At 38.7% G+C, this 22,685-nt stretch overlaps 1 protein-coding gene across 1 annotated transcript in view; it reads left to right on the top strand.

The window, feature by feature from the left end:
• LRP1B (LDL receptor related protein 1B) overlaps positions 1-22,685 on the top strand; it is a 674,736-nt gene that overhangs the window by 338,458 nt on the left and 313,593 nt on the right. Inside the window, exons 4-6 of the mRNA XM_035332355.1 lie at positions 4,960-5,079; positions 6,515-6,643; positions 14,459-14,716. Coding sequence (XP_035188246.1) covers positions 4,960-5,079; positions 6,515-6,643; positions 14,459-14,716 — 507 coding nt within the window. The remainder of the gene's footprint in view (positions 1-4,959; positions 5,080-6,514; positions 6,644-14,458; positions 14,717-22,685) is intronic.

Below are 22,685 nucleotides of genomic sequence, written 5' to 3'. Positions count from 1 at the left end.
TAACAAGTTCCCATAAGTTTTCCTTTGGGTATGTTTCAGAGACAAGGAAAAAAAAGAATTAATCTTAGTTCCGTAATGAAAAATGATATTTTAGCATAAGATGGTGTGTTGCTTGAGGAATACAGTAGCAGAAAGAACCTCCTGGGTCATGAATGCAGTATATGGTATTTCAGGGGCCTTTCCATATGCTGTTTTTCATGAATTTATCATGATCCATGTTGAAAACATTTATTTTCTGTCCCTGCTGCTTCCATTCAAAGAGCAGTTCCAGAGCCTGATTACAGTGATAGTTGAGAACCTCTCCTTTTCATCCCAAATGTATTAATGAACAATTTGTACCCATTTTGTACTTCCACCAATAACCCTTTAGCTTAAATAGTCTCTCTTTCCCCACTGTTGATCCTCTGATCTATTCATGACTGCCTGTGGTTTTCCTCTCCCAGCACTAACCAACACAGAAACCCACAGTCTGCCCTCAGGTCGCAGCTCTCCATTCCCCTGCCAGTCCCTGAAGCCTTTTTCTGAGCCTGCTCAAGTCTGGGTTTAACCTCCAGGTACCAATTGAGTGGGCACAGCCACAACCAGCTGCATTCGACAAGAGAAGGACTCACTGGTGTCCTGGTCCTTGGTATCATGGCTTTCTCTGTAGGAAGGACACATCCTGATGCTCCCAGAGCTGCCTTTGCTTTTTCCCCAGGCAGCATGGCTGGTAGCTCACAGCCATTCTCTGATGAACTATTTGACATGAATCCCTTGTTTCAAATTGACAAGTCCCAAACTGACAATAGAATCTCTGCTATTGTTCCCTAAGCAAATTATCTTGATCTTAGGACCACAAACTTCAGGCAATTGCTTTGACTTAATCTGGCTCTGTATCACTGGCACTTATCAGCATTGTATGGTCGGCTAATTTTAACACAGGGTGCTACGATGTTGTCTGTACTCCTGCATCATTACCAAAAGAGCTGTACAGGATTTGTATATTATGCATGCACTAATGAAATGTAACTGGGAACCCACTGCAGCCAAAAGGCCTTATTATCATCAAAGTGGCTCAAAAATAATGGCATCTAAATGCACGTTTCTGAGTGTGAATCTAGTCCTCTTACATCCTCTCAGGAAAGGGAAGTCTCACTGAGGCATCTTCTTAAATCCATTCTAGTGCTCAGCAATCCCTCATAGCCAAAAAATATACAGAATTAAGAAAGTGCAAGCTAAAAACAGCCAAAACATGTAAGTTTAGGAACCAGGTGTGAACCTTGTGTGAACCCTGTGTCAGTTGAGGAGGAACTGAAAAAAAAAAAAAAGAAAAAAGAAAAAAAAAAGTTTAGTCAGATCAATCGGTTAATTCTTTCATTAAAAAGCCATGCAAGAGAGGATAGTTCCTTATATCATTCCTTTCGGATGAACTATGATAAGCTGTGTATTGAACACAGCTTGAACACAGAAGGGATAAATGAAGGCAGGATTTTATTACTATGAAATCCCGTGGGAGCAGTTTGTCCAGAAAGCTTACAGCTCCTCTGAGTCTTTGTCAAAGGTATATCACGTCGGGGAGATGCTATCGGCAGCGTCTTGTCCTGATGGACTGCTCTCCTTTGGGCCTGGTACCTGGGCGTCAGAGGAATAGGAGAGTCAGCATGAGATTGGCATGGGGGTATTTGAGAAAGCAGGGGGCTTTTGTGGTAGAGCTGGAGCTCTGCTTTAGAGAGGTTCTGCCATGGGATGTAGGGAAGAAAAAAAGAGTTGTGGGTTTCCTTGTGAGCTTTAAAGCTTACTTCTTCTGCTTTCCCTCCGTTTAGCTTCTTCCTTTAAATCTAGCAGCAGAAATACTGTGCTTTGACAAATACAGGTTTCTGTAGCTGTGTTAAAAATGGAAAGCTTGGTGATGCTCGTTCTTCACTGCCTGCGTACTTCGTAAACCAATCGGTGTTCGGAAAGGGAGATCAGAGTGGGAACAGAATTTTACTTAATCCTAAAGCAAGGTACGAAGGACAAGAAATGAGGATCCCCATTCTTTAATTCTTTAAATTTCCTATCTGGAACATTAGAAATATTGATGTTCACTGCTTTATGATTTTTCTTTGCCTCCTCACCTCTTCCCAAGCAGTCTGCTACAAATCTAACCAAACCATAAATGTACGCACTGTCTTCCATAGCATGTCCTTCAATACTTCAAACATTTCCAGGGGCAAGCTAACTCCATTTTCTCCCCAAAGGTTTTCAGGATCAGTTACGTAAAGTGAAGAAAACAAAAGAGCCAGTAAAATAGAAAATAGATTTATTTACCCTTGATATTGTTGTTGTATTTTTTTTTTTTTTTTTTCCGCTTGCAAATTCCCTTGGCAGGTTTCACAGCTCAGCAGTAGAGCAAAAATGTTCAGGGGCACAGAGGTGTCTGTCAGACAGGCTGCAAGGAAGCTCTGCACTCGAGCCGTGAGTGGAGGCCAATTGCTGCTGTAATAATCTGACTGAAAATTTAGTGGAGGGAAATGGTTTTAAGTTTTTAAGTCAGAAACATACGGCAGTCGACATTGCTTCTTAAATGGATTTGTAGGAAAGTCTGGTGTGCTTGAAGGACTCCCGGCGGCCTGGCTGGGAAACTGGTGAAAGAAGTTTTAGTGTAAAACCTGGGACAAACGATAGGTTGCTTCTTGTCAGAGCTGGTTAAAATGAGAGAAGAAATGTTGGTTTTCTCACTGTTCCAGTTTTAACTTTCTCAAACTGTTACTGACCAGGGACCAGAAACACGTCTTTAGAGAAAACTCCTTTGAAAAATAATCTCTTACTTGATCAGCAGATCAACGTGATCAGACAGCATTCGTACCCAAGTGAGCGTAAAGGAGTGGTGCAAGGGGAGGCAGTTTTAGCAGAACACCTTCTTGGAGAAGCCCTTTCCAAAAACACAGCAGATGGGATGAGGACACCAGCAAAGTTGTGGTAGACGGTGTGAAAAACAGAACTGTGTGGAAAGAATGAGGGATGAGATGTGCGACAAGAACTATTTTTGGCAGAAATGGGCTATGTGCAGTACTTCGGTTATACGTACTGTAAAGAAAATGCAACTGCTTTGTTGGTAAAAGCCATCCCCATGATACTGCAATAATTTAGAATCAATGAAATGCAACAGTTTTTGTAAAAATAAGGAGCAGGTAGGCTGCTTTTATTCACTTTCCTCTAATGGATCTCACTTTCCAATTTACTGTTGCTGTTCTCCAGCAGCCTTTTTTGGCTGTGTGCAGGTCCCCACTATTCCAGTTGAAGCTGCTGGCTATCTGTATCCATTATGGAAAGAGTGCAAACAAGCCAAGTCCCATTTGTGAGTCAAATAGTTATCATCCGGTAAAAGCTAGAGGCTGTACAGCATAAGACAAATATTTGAGGAAGAAAATTATAGGTTGTAAAGGATGGTCGATCCGTGTTTGCTTAGAAAATGAAATGTATATGTCGATTTTGTGCAGATAGAAATATTAAATAAACAGATAGCATATAATCAGCCCCGGCGCCAGCTCCACACCTCGGCATGCTGCCCCATTTCAGGTTACCTCTGGGGAAATTTCCTTGTTTGCATTCTGAATGGGACTTGTTCTTGGAAGGATGTAATAGATTTAAGGACTGGACTAGGGACAAGAAGCCAACAAAGCAAGCTGTGGCCAAAATGTGTTACCTTCCTATTCACAAGGGCACACAAGGCAGAGAAATAACCCACAAACCACTTAGCAAATGGGCAGATTTGGACAGTGGATGATTTGGAATATCCTCTGATAATTGTGTGACACTTTTTTTTTTTTTTTTTTTTTTTTTTTTTTCCCAATACAGTAAGCAGTAATTTTAGGTGGCAACCACATCCACTTTTCCCTTTATTTTGACACCAGCAGCCCCAGGTTTCAGATGCTGACGCTGACTCTTCTTCATATTAATTTTCACTCCAGCCCCCAGTAGAGCTTGATGAATAATGATCAGACAGTTTAAAACTGTCCACATTCTTAACTATAGACTTTTTAGGACAGTCACTTGAAGCCAGCCATATAACAGAACCTTTGTTAATTTTCAGCTTACTTTCTGATCCATCTGCATGTAGTTTCAAAAAATATCTTCAGATAAGCTTTTACAGCTGTTTTCCACAATCGTTTTCTTATTTTCCTGTAGGGAAAAATGTTGCTCATTAAAATACTCTTTTTTTGATTAGCAGAATAATTGATACACTTCATCCAGCTTGGGGCTGAGAAGTGTCTCAGTGTTTTTTTTTTTTTTTTAGTTTGTTTTCATGTTGTTATATTTTGGAAATCATTAGCGAATATTTTTACAATATTTCTTCTAGCTGTTAGCATCATGCCTCACACTGATGGTATGCATTTAAGCAATAGATGCCATGAAGGACTTTAGTAGTAATGACATATATTATGTCCAGTGTTTATCCAACAGTACATGTCCAACATTAAATTATTGAGCCAGAATACATGCCCATTGATTACTGTAAAGGTTATATGCGTATCAGTAAATCAAGACAAGCTTTCAAAAGATCAATTGATATGACAAGTAGGGAAGACAAAGATGTTGAAATCTGTCTCATAATCTTTGCTTGTTTTATGACTATATTTTTATTTTTTTTTTTGAGGTTTGGTGTTTTATTTATTTATTTTTCAAAATCATTTCTTTAAATATGACTGATGTGTGAAAAAGGGACACGAAGCAGAACAACAGTACACCTTGATCATATATTTGTGAGCAACTTTTTATAGAAATTGAATGCTGATTTATTATCTTGCCAAAGTAGTTTTAAAAGCAAGCATTTCCCAATGTCATATTTCCAACAACAGCTAGTGAAAATGGTGGTGATGTTTCCTTCCTGAGATGTGCATTTACACACAGACATATATATAAATTGTTAAAGTTTGTGATATAGGAATTATAAATTAGCATTTATTAACCTTGTGCTCCAAATAATACTATTTACAGAATTGTTACCCAAGTGCCAACAGATGAATTGCCAATACAAATGCGCCATTACCAGGAATGGCACCAGGTGTTACTGTGGAGATGGATACGAAACGAGCAGTGATGGAAGAAGCTGCACAGGTAAACAAGAAATATGCTGTAGGATTGACATATGGGTTTCTTAATGGTTCCTTGATGGCTGTCAGTTGCACAGAGCCTGTGGTGAGCTGCCAGCTTTGGTCTGGGAGCCATGCAGGCAGGCCAGAAGAAGGCTGGTGAGCATGGATGAGCTGTTGAGCTCACAAGCTTCCTTCCCAGCTTCAGTGGTGTTCATCATGTGGGATCAGGCAGAGGGAAAGAGCCTCCCTCCATAATGAGGGTCCAAACTTTCCTGCTGACTGCTTGGTGCCCCTGTGCCCATGCCTCAGCAGCAGCTATTCCTAACTTACTGGGATGAAAGCATCCTCAGCCAGACCAGAGGAGGTGGGCAGTCTTTCCCTTTTCTCTTCCTTTGCTCAAAAGAGCCTGCAGCTCATTTGTGCGAGCCGCTCTCCAGACCTCACTGCCAGGAGACCCGGGGAGACTTGCAGCATTTTGCCTCATGCCCATAAAGTCACATCTAGATTAGAATTTGATAAATGAATCCTCCCAGATCATACAACTTATCAGGGAATGTTATTTTGGCATAATTAAATGTGGGCTGAAAATTGGTGTTCTTTTCCATTTTTAAAATATATGACTTTTTAATTCTCTATCCAGGTATTTGTTTCTTGTTTTATTTTTTCTCTTTTTATAAGCAGATTGGAGTTCTGTTGCCTTATGTATGTGCTCACTACCAATCACTCCTCTACACATAATAGTGCTAAGCCAGATTCTTCATAAATGTAATTTATTCTAAGTTCTTTAGCTCTATGGTTGTCATGCTTTGTGATTGAAAATATATCTGAGGAAATAATTTCAACAGCACTTTTTTTTTTTTAAATGTCAGTTTATTACTTAAACCCTCAACCACTGTTAAATAGCATGTCTTGAGTTTATGGTATTATGCCTATATACCCTACTTGAGAAAACTGTTCTTTAGATTAGAGAAATATATAGTTTTTGATGTAGTGGATGATGGTTTAATGTAGAAGTTGTGACAGTTCATTTAAGGAACTGTAAGACATTTCCAGCACAAATAGGTTGAGAAGGATAATCAATTTTCTCCCTTGAAATGTTGTTTCAGCCACAGCCCCTTATAATTTTAAATACAAGTGTTCTCTAGTACTAACAAGAGTCTGGATGTCTCCCTAACATGATGTAGACATTGGATGCTAATTGAACAAATGAAGGTTTTAACTTTAAAAATAAACAACAATTTAACTCAAGAACTCCCGGCCTTCTGTTTGGTTGCTGGGGTAATTTCAACAGCCAATATTGGTGATAAGGTCATGGCTTGAGAAGGGGAATACGTAAATACCATAATGATTTAATGGATCAAATTTTCCTCTTAGATTTTTTTTTTAATTCTTATATTTTTATTTATTTATTTATTTATTTATTTTATCCTTAAACAATCTCATTAATTTCCCTTTAGATTTGAATGAATGTAATACATATGGAAGCTGCAGCCAGATGTGTATAAATACAGATGGATCATACACTTGTAGCTGTGTGGAGGGCTACGTACTTCAACCCGATAACAGATCTTGCAAGGCAAAAAATGGTAAGTTTTAACATCTTTTTACCTTAATGAAAATAATTTCTGTTTTGGTCCTGTGTAGACAATATATATGAAGAGATAGATAGAAGAGCATATAGAAGATATGGACTTGAAGTCCTTCACTGTATTACAAAGAACAACACAACAACCGTAGAACAACTTTTCACATATTATGGCAATACTCCAAGGGAAATATTAGAAGTTATTATATGGTTGTTATTAATTAAAGTGAAATACTCAGTTCAGCCAAGATTAGAACAGTCCCCAGTTTCCCTCTTCATAAATAAATCAAAGGTTTTCCTCACATAAACAAAATAGGCTGTTTACTCTGGGAAGACAGCGGAGGTAGTGAGGAAGCAGAGGAAATGATCGCAAGGTAATTGTACCCTTAGGATGAAAAAAGACATGAGATTGCTTTGTCCTTGTAATATCCCAAGGGATGAATTTCAAAATACACATATTCACAATAGACTTTTTTTTTTGTTCTTTTTACTTAGTGCATGGTTTCATTTGCAACAATAAATTGGGTATTTGAGGAATTAAGTGAATTTTGTTTAATGAAGCGGTACTGTACAAAGTATTTTCATACTCAGCACACTGACTTAGCAATGTTTTTATATTTTAAAAAAGTACACATTTTCTTGATGATTATTTTTTTTTCATCCATGATGATTCAACACCCTAGTGTAAAGCTATGTTTGTTATATATTTATGAGTCCTTCTATTTGTAGCTATTTTATCATGATAAAATGTGAAGGTCTACTGTTTTTTTTGAGGCTACCTCAAGTTATGAGCATTGCTAAGTATGTTCTGACTTGAGCACCAGTAAGTTACATGTTCTTGTACTGCTTGTATCAATTTTTATATTAATCCACATAACATGGCTGAGTGATATATATATATATATATATGTATATATATATATTAATGCACAGGTAAGTGTTGTGACATAAGAAAGACCGTGAAAAGTAAAAAATATTTTAATGTTTTTCTTTCTCCGCTGCATAGAAGTCAATATCACTATTCCAGGTCAGGAAATTCTTGTGGTGTCAGTGTTGGGCTTGAGATGAGTCTTTGAGTTTCCTTTCTTATATCCAGCAGAGTGTGTAACTCAGTATTGTAATGAGGTGTCAATGTCTTGGTGGTCTTGGTGAAATAAATCAGATCATATATTAACAGAGAGGAACTATTCCTCTGTCTTTCTTAATGCTTTGCCATGTTTGCTGTATGGTAGTTTTCATCTTTTCTGTTATTTTCAGTGTGAGCTCACTAATCATTAACCAGAGAAATCATTGCAGGATAGCGCAAATCAAGATCATGGCACTGTACAGATATGAGTGTTGTTCATTACATTGGTTTTGTGTGTTATCATAATTTTTCTTTGAAGTAAGGCTGGAATCTATTATTAATATGTTGAACAGTGGAACTGAACTCTTCATAGAGCACAGAGGTTAAAGAACTTCCTGGCACAGTGATGATGGTGCTTTTAGCAGAGAATGCTGCAAGAGCTACAGCGCCCTGTAACAGCTTATGTTGTTTCACATGGCACAGTTTACAGTGTGGAAAATAGTGATGTTTCCATGTACCAGGACGTAGCTTTCCTTAAGCATTCATGTTCATAGCTTCACTGATGATACAAACTGCTTTTCACAGGTTGCTGCCTTGCAGGGTAACGTTCAAGCAGGGTCAAAAGCAAGGTGCTGCCCTGCACAAAGAAAAAAAATAAAAATAAATAAATAAATAAATTGGGGAGCAAGCAACGAGGAACCAGTCCTGCCGAAAATTATCTAAAATTGTGTAATGGGTCACAGGTCAGAAATTAGGCAATGCCATCCTGTTGAGCAAGGGGAGAGGTGCAATAGAGGTACAATCCTGGAATGTATAAGCAGCATTATGACTCCAAAGTAATTCTAACGCTTACTCAACACTGAGAAGTTGTCAGCTGGAATGTGACATCCAGAGAGGGGCATCACGCAAAGCAGATGCGGACCAGTAGAAGAGAATCCAGGGAAAAGGTTGTATCTAAGGGAAAAAAAGGAGAAAGAGCTCTTAAAAATAATCAACTTTTTAATTTCTTTAAAAAGCCTAAGGAGAATAAGGATGGAAAGAGCGAGCTAACCATTTAGTCTGCATTTGACAAAAGCAGTTGTCAAATTCATAAAGAAAATGAACTAAAGAATATTCTGTGTGCAAAAGGTATGAAAGATAAGGAGCAATAGAGGTATAAGTTAGCTTAGGCATTATGTAAAGCTTTCTGATGTTAATAACAGCAGATCTGCTACGAATATAAATTGCCATCTGTGGTCCTAGGTGCAGCACAAGAGGTAACTATGAGCCTTGTGCCACGTTTTTGTAGCTTCTGTAACCTGAGTGAGAGGTTTCTGAATCCTTACAAGAAGGGAACTGGGGGAACTGGTGGAGGCCTAGTTCACAAAGTACTGAGCAGGGGAGCTGAGTTTGTGAGCTGTGGCCTGCGGGAGCCCTGTCCCTGTGCAGGAAACCTCTGGAGGCCTCCTCGGCCTCTTCCACAGGCCCAAAACCCATCCCGCACAGCATCCTGGCTGCGTGTGGTACAGTAGGTACAATTTGCAGAGCACCTCACACAAGCTGCTGTGTTTCTACCCTTCAGGCAGCCAAATGCTTGGCTGTGAAGGTGGGGAGGTTCGTCCCTCATTAGAGCCCGCATTTTTCTTCCTCAGCTCATTTACATAACTGTGGAGCCTGAAACTTTTAGCTGCACAGCACCTTTGGGAAGGATGTTAAAATAGGTATCAAAACAGCTGGGGGCACACCACGTTTTATTCTCCTGACTTTTTAACCACACTTTCTTTTATGAATAAAGAAGCAGTTAATGACTTCTTCTAAGGTGAAAATGAAACAAAATGTAGCTTTGCTGAGCAGAGTTTTGGAAAATCTTTGTTTACCAAGTTTGTATGCCTATGCTCTAAGGCCCGCAGTGGATGGAAAGGGTATTTAAGAAAACAAAGTGACAGAATCAGAAATCTTTAGCTGGTGAAACAAACAAACAAAAACTTTCTTCTAAAATTCCTGATATATTTTATACCCTCATAGGCCATCTAGAGAGAAATACCATGTGAAAAGAATCATTTGTTGTGCGGCTAAAGAGGGTTGAAGTGATAAGGATTAAAGTAAAAACCTGTTCCTGACATTCACCACTCTTTAGTTTATCTCACAAAACAATTTGCATGTAAAATTTCACAAATCTAAGTTTCAAGGTTTTAGAAAGGGTTTTTAGTTTCAAGTAGTCCATTGTAGGACTGTTTAAGCACTGAAAATTAACTTCAGAATGAAGTTTGTCTGCATTTTATTCAACACTGTAAAATACTTTTCAGACAGTTACGCAATACATGCATTGCTAAGAGCAAAGGACTTAAAATCTACCTCAGGAGAAGGTTTTTTCTAGTTGCTCGTAAACACTGAATTAAGATTTTTATCCTTAGAAAAGAAAAACACAGCAAATGCTAGCATTTCTGAAGATTTTCTTCCACAGAAGTAGGACTTTTGGTGGCAGAGCAAAACGCCTTAGTTTCTGATTTGTTGTGACATCACTATTGATCTGTATTTTAGACAAGATCAGGGAGGGGGGAAAACTCGAGACTTTCATCTTTTCCACCATAATTTTTATTTCCACCTTAAACATAACTCAAAGGAAGATGCTTTCATTTTAGTGAAGAGGGATGAATCATAAAACTTCCCTGGATTAGAGAGCTACTCACTTCTTATCTTTCCTATTGAAAGAAAGGAAAGGAAAACTCCAGAAAGAATAACACATGTGAAGTCCAGTTATTTGAAAAGCTGCAGTCAGCTTGCTGCCACTCATCTTAGATCTGTCCACTAAACTTTTAAGCTTTGTAGATTCTGTTCTTGGAAAACAGACAGGTAGATTTTTGTGATAGGGAAGACGAGACTTTTTTTTCAGCTTCTCTTTGTTTGTTTGTTTGTTTGTTTTTGTTTACCTTATACAATACTTTAAAATGCTTTAAAGGAACTTTTTAAAATGTATATATATATATAATTTTTTCCCATAAGATATGGCATTATCATGAAATATTTTTACTCTTTTTTAGTAAGTAATAATGAATCAGTCTTTATCTGAACAACATTGAAATAGGCAAGCTACCTACCCTACTGTGAAAAAGCATGATTAACCGATTCAAGCCCTTCAATTATTTCATGTATGGACTGCTTGAAAATAGAATTTCAAGCTCAGTAATCTAGTTTCTGGATAAGTTCTGCACGAATACAGATGACTTTTACTGTTTACTAGTGCCTGCTAAGCAGAACCTCTTAGTAGTGCCACGAGTACTTGTGATTCCATTGTCTGGAGCCAGGTTTGATTACACCTGTTGCTCAGGAGTGTCAATGCTAATTCTTTTTCATAATTCCTTTATTTCTTAGACATTCATACTGAAAATACAACCTTTATCTGGAGTTCAGTGAAGCATTAAATCCTTGTTACAGTTTCCAATAGGTAGGTTCAAAACACTGAAAGAAAAGATATGGTTCTCTGTGACAGCCTTGGACAATTGAGCAACTAGGCTGGGTCCATATCTGCAAGCAGCTCCTGAGTATCTGCTGCTTCTTGAAGGCTTTACAGATTGCAGGCAGTGATAATATCTTCCTTAATATAAAGTATAGGAGCAAAAATATTAATAATTTTTCACACTGCTGCTGGTTGGGAAAGTAGTGATGTTATTTTGTGGGAAGGGAGCAGGTGGCCACAGAGCTGTTAGATGTAAAAAACTTGGCAGGAGGCAGACACAAATACTTTTTGTACCAGTCTGGAAACTCTCCACTGAGGTCAGTAGGTGGTGGAAGCAGGAACTCTTAAGTTCTCTTCTTCTGATGGGTAGCATAAATTTATAAGAAAGGGAGGGACAAACATTTACATACACAAAAAATAGACAAATACACACTTTCAAATAAAATTGCTTATTAAAAACTTCATTGCATTCTTTTCTGTGGAAAAAGCATGGCTAGGAATCTTCACTTCTAGCTTCACTTGTGCCTCACCACTTTACAAGAGGTTGTTTCACAAACAAGTTTCTTCAGTCTTTAAATGTCTTTGAAAATCTTCAAAAAATTGCATGGATTTAAATGGTGGTAGTGAATGTAAGATGAGGACAGTCAGGAAGTTAGAAAAGTAGTAAGTTACAGAAGTGTGGTTTTACAGATACCAACATGTGATTCGCTGGGGAGAGAAGTATGTTCCAAGGTCCTAAAACAAAACAAAACAAACAAACAAAAACAAAACAAAACAAAAATTATAGGAAAGAATGAAATCCACTTTAGAAGGAATGCATGCTGATCCATTATAGAAAATACTTTTTTTTTTTTTTTTTCCAACAAAGTAAACAAAATATCAGGAAAAGAGATGTTTAAATAAAAGCACATGGTACCAAAGAACAGAATATAAAGCCTACTTCAGTGGATTTCAGGAAGACCACCAAGCAGTGTATTTAATAAAGCATCTTTTCTTTTTAATCAGACTTGCTGATGGAATATTATTTGTACATCCTTTTATTTATGCATTTTTTTTCTCCATTTCCTCACCTGGTATTGCTTAGCAAAATTTTGGAAACTGTATGAAGTAGAATGTTGATTGAAAATATTTCATTTTAATACAGTGTTTAAATACATTGTTTTATTCTCCTGAATGTAAGCAGATTGCTTTAGGCTGAGAGCTCTTGGGGTGAGACTTGGCAACGCATATTTTTCCCACATGCTTGGCAACTGCAGTGTCAGTTTCTATGTTTTAGGGTATTTTTTTTTTTTTTTTTAAGTACAACTTCAGAGGTGTGTACACTCGGCATTATTATTCACATGAACATACCTCATTGCAAAATTAGGCATCACTGTTATTCCAATTAAACCTGAAGCAAGCTTAAACTATAAAATTTACATGAAAGGTCAATATCATCTTCCTTAAAGATGTAAAGAAGTTCCCAGAATCTTTGTGGGGTCCTTGTGCTAAAAAATCATCAATAACAGCTTTAGATATTCAATGGGACTTAGACAATTTGGGTTCCATATAAGCATTTATTCTTTTTATTTGAAAATTGTACTTTTCATCTGGAAATACTGACAGCACTGACTTGTTCAATATTTCTTCCTCATAGTCCATCTGTTGTCGCTTTTGGCGCATAAATAGGTGTGAGATGCTTGAACTCTTCTTGTACTCTTCCTTAGGTCCTCAGCAGAAAATCTGGCCATTTATAGCTTAATTTGTGTAGCTCTTGCTTTACTCCTTACCTTAAATTCTGCAGCTTGTGGTGGCAACTTTCAGGAATGATTGTTTCTACTGAAATTAATCAATGGTTTGTTGTAAGGAGCATGCTCCAGTGTCTAGTTGTCTAGTTGGTCTAGTGCCAGTTGGTCTAGAGCAACAACAGCTGTACTGGGAAGTCAGCAACTCAGAACCTGAGTCCATTTGGAAAGTTCAGTCAAAGCAGAGATCCCTTCTTTGCATGGGATAAACATCAGCTTATATAAATGAGTTACCTTCGTCTGTTTAAAAAAATAAATGAAAAGCTACACCAAGCTGCCAGATATATTCTAAACCTACACTAGAAATAAATAAATAAAAGGAGAAGCCTGGCAATGCATGCTTTCAGCCCAGAAAGCCAACTGTACCTGGGCTGCACCAAAAGCAGCATGGCCAGCAGGGTGAGGGAGGGGATTGTCCCCCCTCAAACTCTTCAACATACTGAGATTGATATTAATTAATACTTGACTAAGTCAGATGCATAATTTCTAGTCAGCCCTGGATTTTGTAGGCAATAATGCGATTAAAACACACCAAAAGCAAGACCAGCTGCTTTTGTGCCCAACAGCACTCATCATATGCAAAACATATTTTAGCTCGATGAGTATTGTTTGTTCCTCTGGGTGTACAACATACTTTTCTTTAATTGTAACTTGAACTTGACCTGGGTGTTAAATCATTATCCTGTAGCATCACTTTAACTGAGTATCTTGTACTTTAAACTATATAGTCTTCACTGTTTGGGTATTATTTTTCCCTTAAGTATTCACACATTGTTCAAGTATTTTTATAAATTACTAGCAGGATTTCCAGTCAAAGTAATTCAGGTGAATGTCAATTGCTTCTTCATATTATTTTTGTTTGTTTGTTTATTGTGACCTGAATGTTAACCCAATGGAAACTAGGCAATCTCTGTTCCCTTTCGCTATCGGGATTCCCCACTGCATAAAGCTTTTTCCCTTGCGTCGCACAGTATTAGACCCAACATCTGCAGGTAGCCAGGTTCCATTGCATTGGGTTTGTTTGCTTTGGTTCTTTATTTATTCATTCATTTATTTATTTGTTTTAATATTTTCTTTTGCTTTGTAGAAGCATTCACTCAGTTTTTGTCTTATTTTATAGACTCTGATATGAAAAGTACCTTACCATTTCATGCGTACTCATAAATTCTTCAGGTTTTCCTGCCTTCCATTCTTTTAGAAATGTCAGTAATCTGGATAGAAATAATTTGCATAAATGTATTTCTTTTTATGACTGGGGCATGAAAAATGTTGCAATAATGATACTTGGAATTAAACAGAAGCTGTGGGGCTAGGGTAATTAATTTTCTTTAATGATGTGAACTATTAGAACAGCAGGATAAAGTAGAGTAGTAATTTGGAACATATGATAGTTATGAAAATAAAAACAAAACCTATTTATTATATCTCTTAAAACATGCGGGTAAGAACATTTAAAAGTTGTGTTAAAACTGATATGATAAATATGCTATACACAGTCTGTTAACACTGTAAATTCTCATTTGTTTTCAGAGCCTGCTGATAGACCTCCTCTTCTTCTGGTTGCAAACTCTGAAACAATTGAGGTGTTGTATCTTAATGGAAGCAAAGTGTCTGCCCGAACCCCTGTAAAAGGATCTGCAATTTTGACACTAGATTATAGCTACAAAGAGGACACAATTTGTTGGATTGAATCGAGAGATCTCTCAAGTCAGCTGAAATGCACCAGGCTAACAAAAGCTGGGAAGTTAACAGATGAGTGGATAATAAACATTGCTCAGTATCTTCACAGTAAGTATCTGATAGTCATTTAGCAAAACTGTAGTCTTTGCTGTGACCTGGTGCAGGAGATGTCAGTAATATTTGGGGGCTTGCTGTTGAAGATAGTCCTAAGGCATTAAATATTGGAACTCATATTGAAGCACTTTTATGTTTCTCATTCCAATAAAAAAATATATGTATGCAATGTTTTTTAAAATGTGCATTTTTATAGTCTAAATATAATATGTAGAACTTACAAAACCAGAGCAGTACAACAGAAGAACAAATGTAAAATGCATCCTCTTCTCTGACAAAGTAGTGCTACATAAAACTTGAAAATGTTTTTTACTACTGGGATAATATTGACAGTGAATGAAGAAGAAACACATGCTTATCACTTTTGCTGTCACCTATCGTAGGTATGTCAGTTCTTGAAAATAACAAAATATTCCCTGACACTGGAAACAAATTGCTGCCTTTTTTGCAATTAAGGGAAAAAAAAAAGACTCATAATACGGAATTAGTCTTTTACATTACAGCGTTACTTCTCAATCATCTTTTCAATTTGTGGACTGCTGTTATCTTCTGAAGGAGGTGTTCATCCACTTACATATTTTCATGTGAACAGACTACAAAATAGCATACAGTCCAAAAAATGCAATTTTCTTTCACAGCAGATTTGTCCACAGATCAGCTTACAAAACACAGCACCAAGGAGTGCAATGATGGTATTAACCTGGCTTTTGAAAACTCAGGGCTAGAACCTCCACTGTTTTTGCTTTGGACCTAAGATTTAGAAAAATACTTTTAAGTAGAGATGGGCATCAAAGATTAACTGTGAACTGATCTCAAACTCTCTGACCATCAGGTTCAAAAATACTCAATTCACAAATTCAGTGGTGATATATTATTGTTCATATCATGGTAATCAATAGCTGCTGTAAAATGTGGTCATTTCTGCAGAGTAACGGGTTTTTATTTACTTGTATTTTCAACCTATTTCCTAATTATATATTTACTCTATAGGAAATTAAATAGAAAGGAATAAAAATACAGAATGGGGTTCATTTGGTTTTGGTTTGTTTTGCTTTTCCACTCATCGTGACTGTATTACGTCTAGAGGACTCTCTTATGCTAAAAGTGTATGTAAAGTATAGTTGTACTTCATTTTGCCTTCTTCCTATTTTATTTTTAGAGAGTTTTTCATACTCTTGATATCTACGAGCCCTAACAATCTTGTTGGTAGTATTTGATTGTGCCTTTTTAATTCACTCTATTATTGATATTTTCTTTTCCTGTTAGTAAGAGCAATCAGATTAACTGCAGTCCTTAGCAAAATCTGTTTTGTATTGAACTGTATGCGTGTCTGTTCTGTCACTTATATTCATCATCAAAGTGGATCCTAGCACTATGGTCTGTGGTTCTTTCACCAGTTCTCCTATGTTCCTCTCCTTCTTCTCTGCATGTGAAGAGAATTGCTAATCTCTGTGGTGTTCGGATCTGCATTAGCACATCTGTTTGCAAAATTAAGGCTGTATTATGTGTTTGAAATGAATACAGTGCCTGGAATTAATGAGCTAATCATTTTTCATAGCGTTTGTACACATCAGCCTGTGGACTCTAATATTTTCCTGAAACTCCAGTGTAATTGTTCAGTCTTGTTTAAATGAAGAATTGTAATTCCCATGGACATGCACCGACTGCAGAGAATTGTTCCAACCTTTTCTTCAGTTGTGATATGCAAACAGTGCTTGGAGGCTTAGAGAAAAGGCTTGGAGCACTGAGTGACAAAATCCAGCAGATTTAGCTGTGGCGGTGATTCTCCCAGACACGCGTATTGATAGACGCTCTTCTTCGGTAGCTGCAGTGGAGCCACAGCAGTCTGAACATATCAGCAGTTGGAACATAGCAGCTCCAAGGTGTTTGGTACTCCTCACAGGGCAACAAGTAGTGTGAGAGCTGCTTTTGTCCCGCTCCTGCTCCAGCTCTGCGGTGCTCAGTCTGAGCAGGCTGGTTCACTGGGGCACCTGGGGCATGAGGCAGCATGGACAACATGCTGCTCCTCATGGGCACAGTCACATCCAAAAGGTTCAATCAGAACCTTTGGTTGCAGATTTGGTGTTGTGATTTTTTTTTTCTTTTTTTTCTTTTTTTTTTTTATTTTCCAGTACTCAGTGCAGAAATTCTCCACCTGATTAATATCCTCCGTTCCAGACATACACCTGGAGTTATTTCTGCAAGGAGTCTGGTGTTACTATACCTCTTATATATGTCTGTGCACATGTATAGGTCATTTTGTGGCTACTGCAAAACCGAGTTTTAATCTTAAATTCTTCCTTTTCTTTCCTCCATCTTCTGCTACCCATCCTGCACCTTCTGCTATTGCTCTTCAGTGTATAGCACCTGCACCGGGTGAGGCAAACAAATTTGTTCTGCCTCCTGGTGAAGGATTTCAGCCTGTGCATTTTCAAGCGCAAGTACATCCTCTGGCAGCTCAAGCCAAATAAATGGTTGTGCCCATCGAGTTAGTCACAGGAAAACGGAAGGTCTATTCTTCATAGAAAATAACTTTTTCTTTATTGTCTAGCCACAAAGAGGACATTCAGAGAGGAGAGGAAACAGTTCTTAGCAGTACTTCTGGAATTTTGAATTTCTTTATCCCACTCTTCTGTTTTCTTTAGCTATCTGGAAGAAATTATGTCGTCTGCATATGACACAAAAATTGGTAGAAAAGTCAGTTCTACAAAGTGATTGGGATTGCTTGAAGTGGCCTTATTCAAAGTGCTTTTTTAGTGCAGGCAAGTAAGTGTTGTAGAGACCGTAGGTCCTGCTTTAAGATTAGAAACTACCTCTAGGAAAGTGGACTATGAAAATGAGTTAGTTTTCATGGTAGAGCATATAGTGTAAGCTTTAGGTAGTCAGAAGCTTTGGATTCACACAATAAAAGAAATTACAGTCCTCTAGTATCCAGCATTTTCCCTTAGAAGACAACCCAACATGACTTCATTTTGGTACATATGTGTCCTAGATGGATACGATCAGATTCCTTTGAAGAGCAATGCTATTTTGGTGTGCATCTCAGGTGTCGTTTGCTTCTTAAGCCAGTTTCAGTCTTGTGAGAATCATATCATCGATAAGGCTTTTGTTTGCTTGCTCACTATGTTTATTCTTTTAAATAAGAATAGTTTTCTTGCATTGTAATGTCAGCACAGGCAATCTTGTGTTAGCCAAGGCCAGGCATTGGCAAGTTATTTCACCTTTGTCTTTTTGAGACCGAGAAGTTGTTGGAAGTTAAGCTGAAAATTTTCCTTTTGGAAAGATTTATGCAGACAGTGTTGGAGCCAAAGAGGCTTTCAGGAAAGTCTCAGATAAGGCATCTTGTGCAACATCCGCCCATAATAAGGGGTGTGCTCCTTGACACTTCACACTATCTCACAGTCCACTTCCAGTTAGTACAGCAAGACTTCCAGGAACAATCATTTATGTGAAGTGCTACCTCAAGGACCAAAGTAGCAGAATTTCTTTTTAATGGAATGAAAGTGGGAAGTCTCTCACAATTTTCTGTCCTTCCAAACCTGTGATGTGCAATCTTACGCTCATGCTTTTTTGTGTTGGGACAGGGAGGTAGCAGGAGCAGCATCTTCTGGATGACAGAATCTCCTTCCTCACTTTCATAGGCATTTTTCACCTTCATCATTACAGGTACCAAGCTCTTTATGTGCTCTCCAAACAAGCACCAGGCAGCACAGCCACTGTTCTGCAGAAAACTCTTCTGGGATGCTGCTTCAGAGCATGAGATTTTCTGCTTGCATGGAATTCGATTCAGGTTTTCTTGGCATTTGGTTATCACAGTACTCCAGTACAAATCCTGAAATAGTTGTGTTTAGCTTTGCTGCCTTGTGTTTTATACCTCCTCAGTGCCACCTCACCTGGGAAGGCACATGGGCTTTCCTGTTTGCAGATGTGGTTGTACGGGACTGATCTGGATGAAAGGAAACATTAGGCTTTGCCTGTACTATTTCAGCTGCAATCTTGCTGACTTCCCTAGCCTGCCCTGCAGGAACAGGGAGGGTAGGTAGTCTCTGGTGGGGAGCAGGAACTGCTTGTTGCAAGCCAGCACCTTCTTTGTCTGCACGAGCCCGAGCCAAGACTGACTTTTTTTAGATGCAGCTGCTTTGAGGACCATCAGACAGGGAGCCCAGAGACTTTGACCCGGATCCAGCAGCGTCTCTTTGCTTACATTCCTGTTTTCTTCCACATTTCTGGTCCCCCCAGTTGTGCACTCACACGCACACACATCCTTGCTATTTCTTCTGAGTGTAGCAGGAAACAAACAAACAAACAAACACCAAATAGCTTCTTCTGAACAAAAACAACTGAGTACAGATTAAAGGCATGAGGGCTAGGAAGGTCTTTGAGGCTGTCAATTTTTAAAAATATATATATTTTTTATTTTTCTTTGTCTCTTTGGACTTTGACATCATGCAGACCCAAACAAACAAACATAATCCCAAAGCTCTCCCCTCCCCAGACCTGCAACACTTCCTTCCAGTGATTAACAACAGCTCTGAGTGTTGTGCTGTTCAGAACAGCTAGTCATTTACCTTGGCATTTATGAGTCTCAATCATCGAAGGAAACGCTAAGCACTAAGGATGGTGCTTCTGTCAGCAACCTTCCTGTGAAGTTTGTATGAATATTCATGAGAAATCAAACAAAAGTTTGGCTTACTCAGGAGGAGAGCAACTGCGAAGATCTGAGGGGAGGTGTTTATTCCTATATGAAGCCTGCCCCTGAACTTGTCTCCAGACAGGTGTTAGAAGCTGTCATTATAGTTGTAGACTGTGATTTTTTTATTATTATTATTTTCTGTGATAGTCAGTCTATGCTTACAGACCTCCTAGAAGATAAATAGAAATGAGACAGCTTCATGACAAAGGTCATTTATACTTCAGATCACACTTTAGTAGTGTTGAGAGCATCTGATAGAGTAATTGGAACCAGAATGGGGTGTGAAAAAAAGTATCCTAAAGAAATACCACAGCGTAGTTGGAATCTGCTGGGCACTCCTAGAGACCTGGCTGTTCTTACATCGTGATGCAGTTCTGGGAGGGCTGGGCAAATGCTGCTTCTGGGATAGTTTCTCCAGAGGTGTTTTTTTGTTGCTGTAGTGTCACTATCTCATTTTAGATAGAGCCATCATTATATATACAGAATTGGCACAGTTTTCTCTTGAGGATCATGTTTATTCAGCTTGAATTTTCCATCTTTTACTGCCCAGTCATTCAGTATTGTGAGATCCTACCATTCTTCAAGGCTGACCTTCCCCTCTACTATGGAAATAATTTAGACTTTTTTTAAAAAAATATATTATTATTATTATTATTATTATTATTATTATTGAACTTATCACCTTGTTATTCATGTCCTTTTCCAGGTGACTTGCAAACGTTACCTGGTACAAGTTCTAGCTGTGCTGTGGGACTCAGTGATCCTCAGTGGGGAACCAGCTTTGTCCCTCATCGTAGGCAGTTAAATGGGGCCGTCAGTGACATACGTGTAAGATTGCATCTTTCCTGAGTCTTCCCTTATGACTTCTTGTATGGCTTTTGGAAATAGGGGTTTCCATATGTTTCTGTGTTGACTTTAATTCCCGTGTTCTTTTAGGTATTCCCCTTCAGCAGACACAAGTGCAAATCTTTAGTTGGAACCTCTTTTACTCCATGGCCTGAGATGGGAAACACTTTCTTTGCAGCAGGGGCTCACAGGAAATGAGGCAGAGCATAATTGGGGTCATCTCGATGGACATGGCATAGGCTAGGAGGCTTTGCTGCTGGGATTTTTTTAGCCTAATACATTCATTCCTCATTCTGGTGGACCTGGACTTAGAAAACTTTTGATCGGGTGTGTGATACAGCTTTCCTGGTGCTGTATGGACTTTTATTTAACGCAGGCAGCGGTGCTATCTGATAACTGTCCTTCTGCGTGTGGTTACTTTGCACTTTGCAATGATAAGACTCCTTTAGAGACTCAAGCTTTATGGAAACTTCCTTTTATCACTCTGCTCCCGTCTTTAACTCCTGGCTAATCTTTTCTGATTATTGGTTATACACAGCCTTTTTGATGATAATCATGTTTACCAGAAGAATAAGGGTAGCTCACATCTGTTGCGGTTTAACCCGGCAGGCAGCTAAGCACCACGCAGCCGTTCACTCACTCCCCCGCAGTGGGATGGGGGAGAGAGTGAGAAAAAAGGTAAAACTCGTGAGTTGAGATAAAGACAGTTTAATGGGAAAGAAAAGGAAGGGAAAAATAATAATGAAATAATGATAAAAGAATGTACCAAGCAAGGGATGAGTAATGCAATTGCTCACCACCCCCTGACTGATGCCCCATGGTGTGGGATGTCCCTCTGGGCAGCCTGGGCCAGCTGTCCTGGCTGTGTCCCCTCCCAGCCCCTGGGGCAGCCCCAGCCCCTGGCTGGCAGGGCAGCACGAGGAGCTGAGAAGTCCTCGGCTCTGGGTGAGCCCTGCTCTGCAGCAGCCAAAACATTGCCATGTTATCAACATGATGCTCGTCCCAAATCCAAGACACGGCACCATATAGATACTAGGCAGAACACTAACTGGATCCCAGCCAAAGCCAGGACATCTTTGGCTAAATCCATCCATTCAGCCTTTCTCAGAGACAGGCTCAGAGATTGCCTGGGGTTTCAGTTCCAACAGGAACGTTGAGCTAGGTATCTGGCCATGGTAGGTATTGCATGGTAGGTACCATGGTAGGTATTGCATGGTAGGTACCACTGGCCATGGTAGGTATTGCAAATCCACGGCCTTTTTCTAAGAACAGTATTCATATGCCCAGCTGTATATTTCAATGCTTGATGGTGTTTGCACAAAAGTTAAGGTATAACCTTTGATATCAGAGACCCTAAGAGGACTGTGCATGTATTAGGAGCTTCTAAATGTTACCTGTGAAGCATCTGTCTGCTTTTGGTGCTTTTTTGGATGCAGTGCCTTCAGTTTGACTTGGGGGCTTACGCTGGCTTGAATAGTGTCCCTGTAACATTGCACTGTGCATTTCTGAGGCACAAGCTTCCACAGTAGATTCTGTGAATTGGTTGGATTTCCTGCCAGCATTAGGTTACCTGCACTTTTGAAAAAAGAGCTATTTATTAACTGCTTGTTAATTGCCAAGAATGGATTTTTTTCAGTCATTCAGATATAATACTACCATGCCTTCAACCTTTGTTACTTATCCAGTTTCTACAATTGATCTTCCATTGACATCAGTCAAACCCCTGCTTCTGTTCTTATCTGAGCTGGCATGCTGTCTTTTTCTTTTCATGTGCCTTTCAGAAGTCATGCCCTGGACAGTTAATTCTCAGGCTGTGTGCAGAAAATCAAATGTCTTATCTCAATGGTATTTCTCAGTGTAAATTTTTGATTGCATTATTTTCTTTTATTTAAACTCCCAGGCTCTGCCTCAGACAGTCTCCTCTGCAAAGCCTCCATCTCTTCATCTCCTTATTCTCAGCTCTGCATTGTAGAATTCCCTTTTTCCCAATCATCAGCTTGCTAGCTGACCGTTTTGGATTTCCATCTTAGTTTCGTTATTGTCTTAACATTCTGACAGAACCGTGTATTGTTTGTCATCCCTACATCACAACCCAGCCGGAATAGCAAAGCTCTTGTGTCAGGGAGGAATTTCAGGAGCAAGCAGACATCTCTCAGAGCAGCAGAAGGATTTCATAAATAAGAACGAACACTTATTCAAAGTATTGGTAATCATGTAAATTTATCTTTATCAAACGTAACGCTGAGGGATCCTTTCTCACTGATCGATTCTGTGATTGTACTGTTTGTAAAACAATTACATTTTGTACTTTGTTAATAAGGTTATAAAGATACAATGGAATAATACTGGGGACTGGAAGGCTCTGCTGGGTAGAAAACTAGATTGCTGCAAATATAAAATACACAATTTTATAGTGAATATTTT

This window comes from Oxyura jamaicensis, chromosome 7, assembly GCF_011077185.1.
Source record: "Oxyura jamaicensis isolate SHBP4307 breed ruddy duck chromosome 7, BPBGC_Ojam_1.0, whole genome shotgun sequence".
In the NCBI taxonomy this organism is placed as follows: domain Eukaryota; kingdom Metazoa; phylum Chordata; class Aves; order Anseriformes; family Anatidae; genus Oxyura; species Oxyura jamaicensis.
The sequence above is the reverse complement of the archived record's forward strand: the minus strand, read 5'-3'. Positions and strand labels throughout refer to the sequence as shown.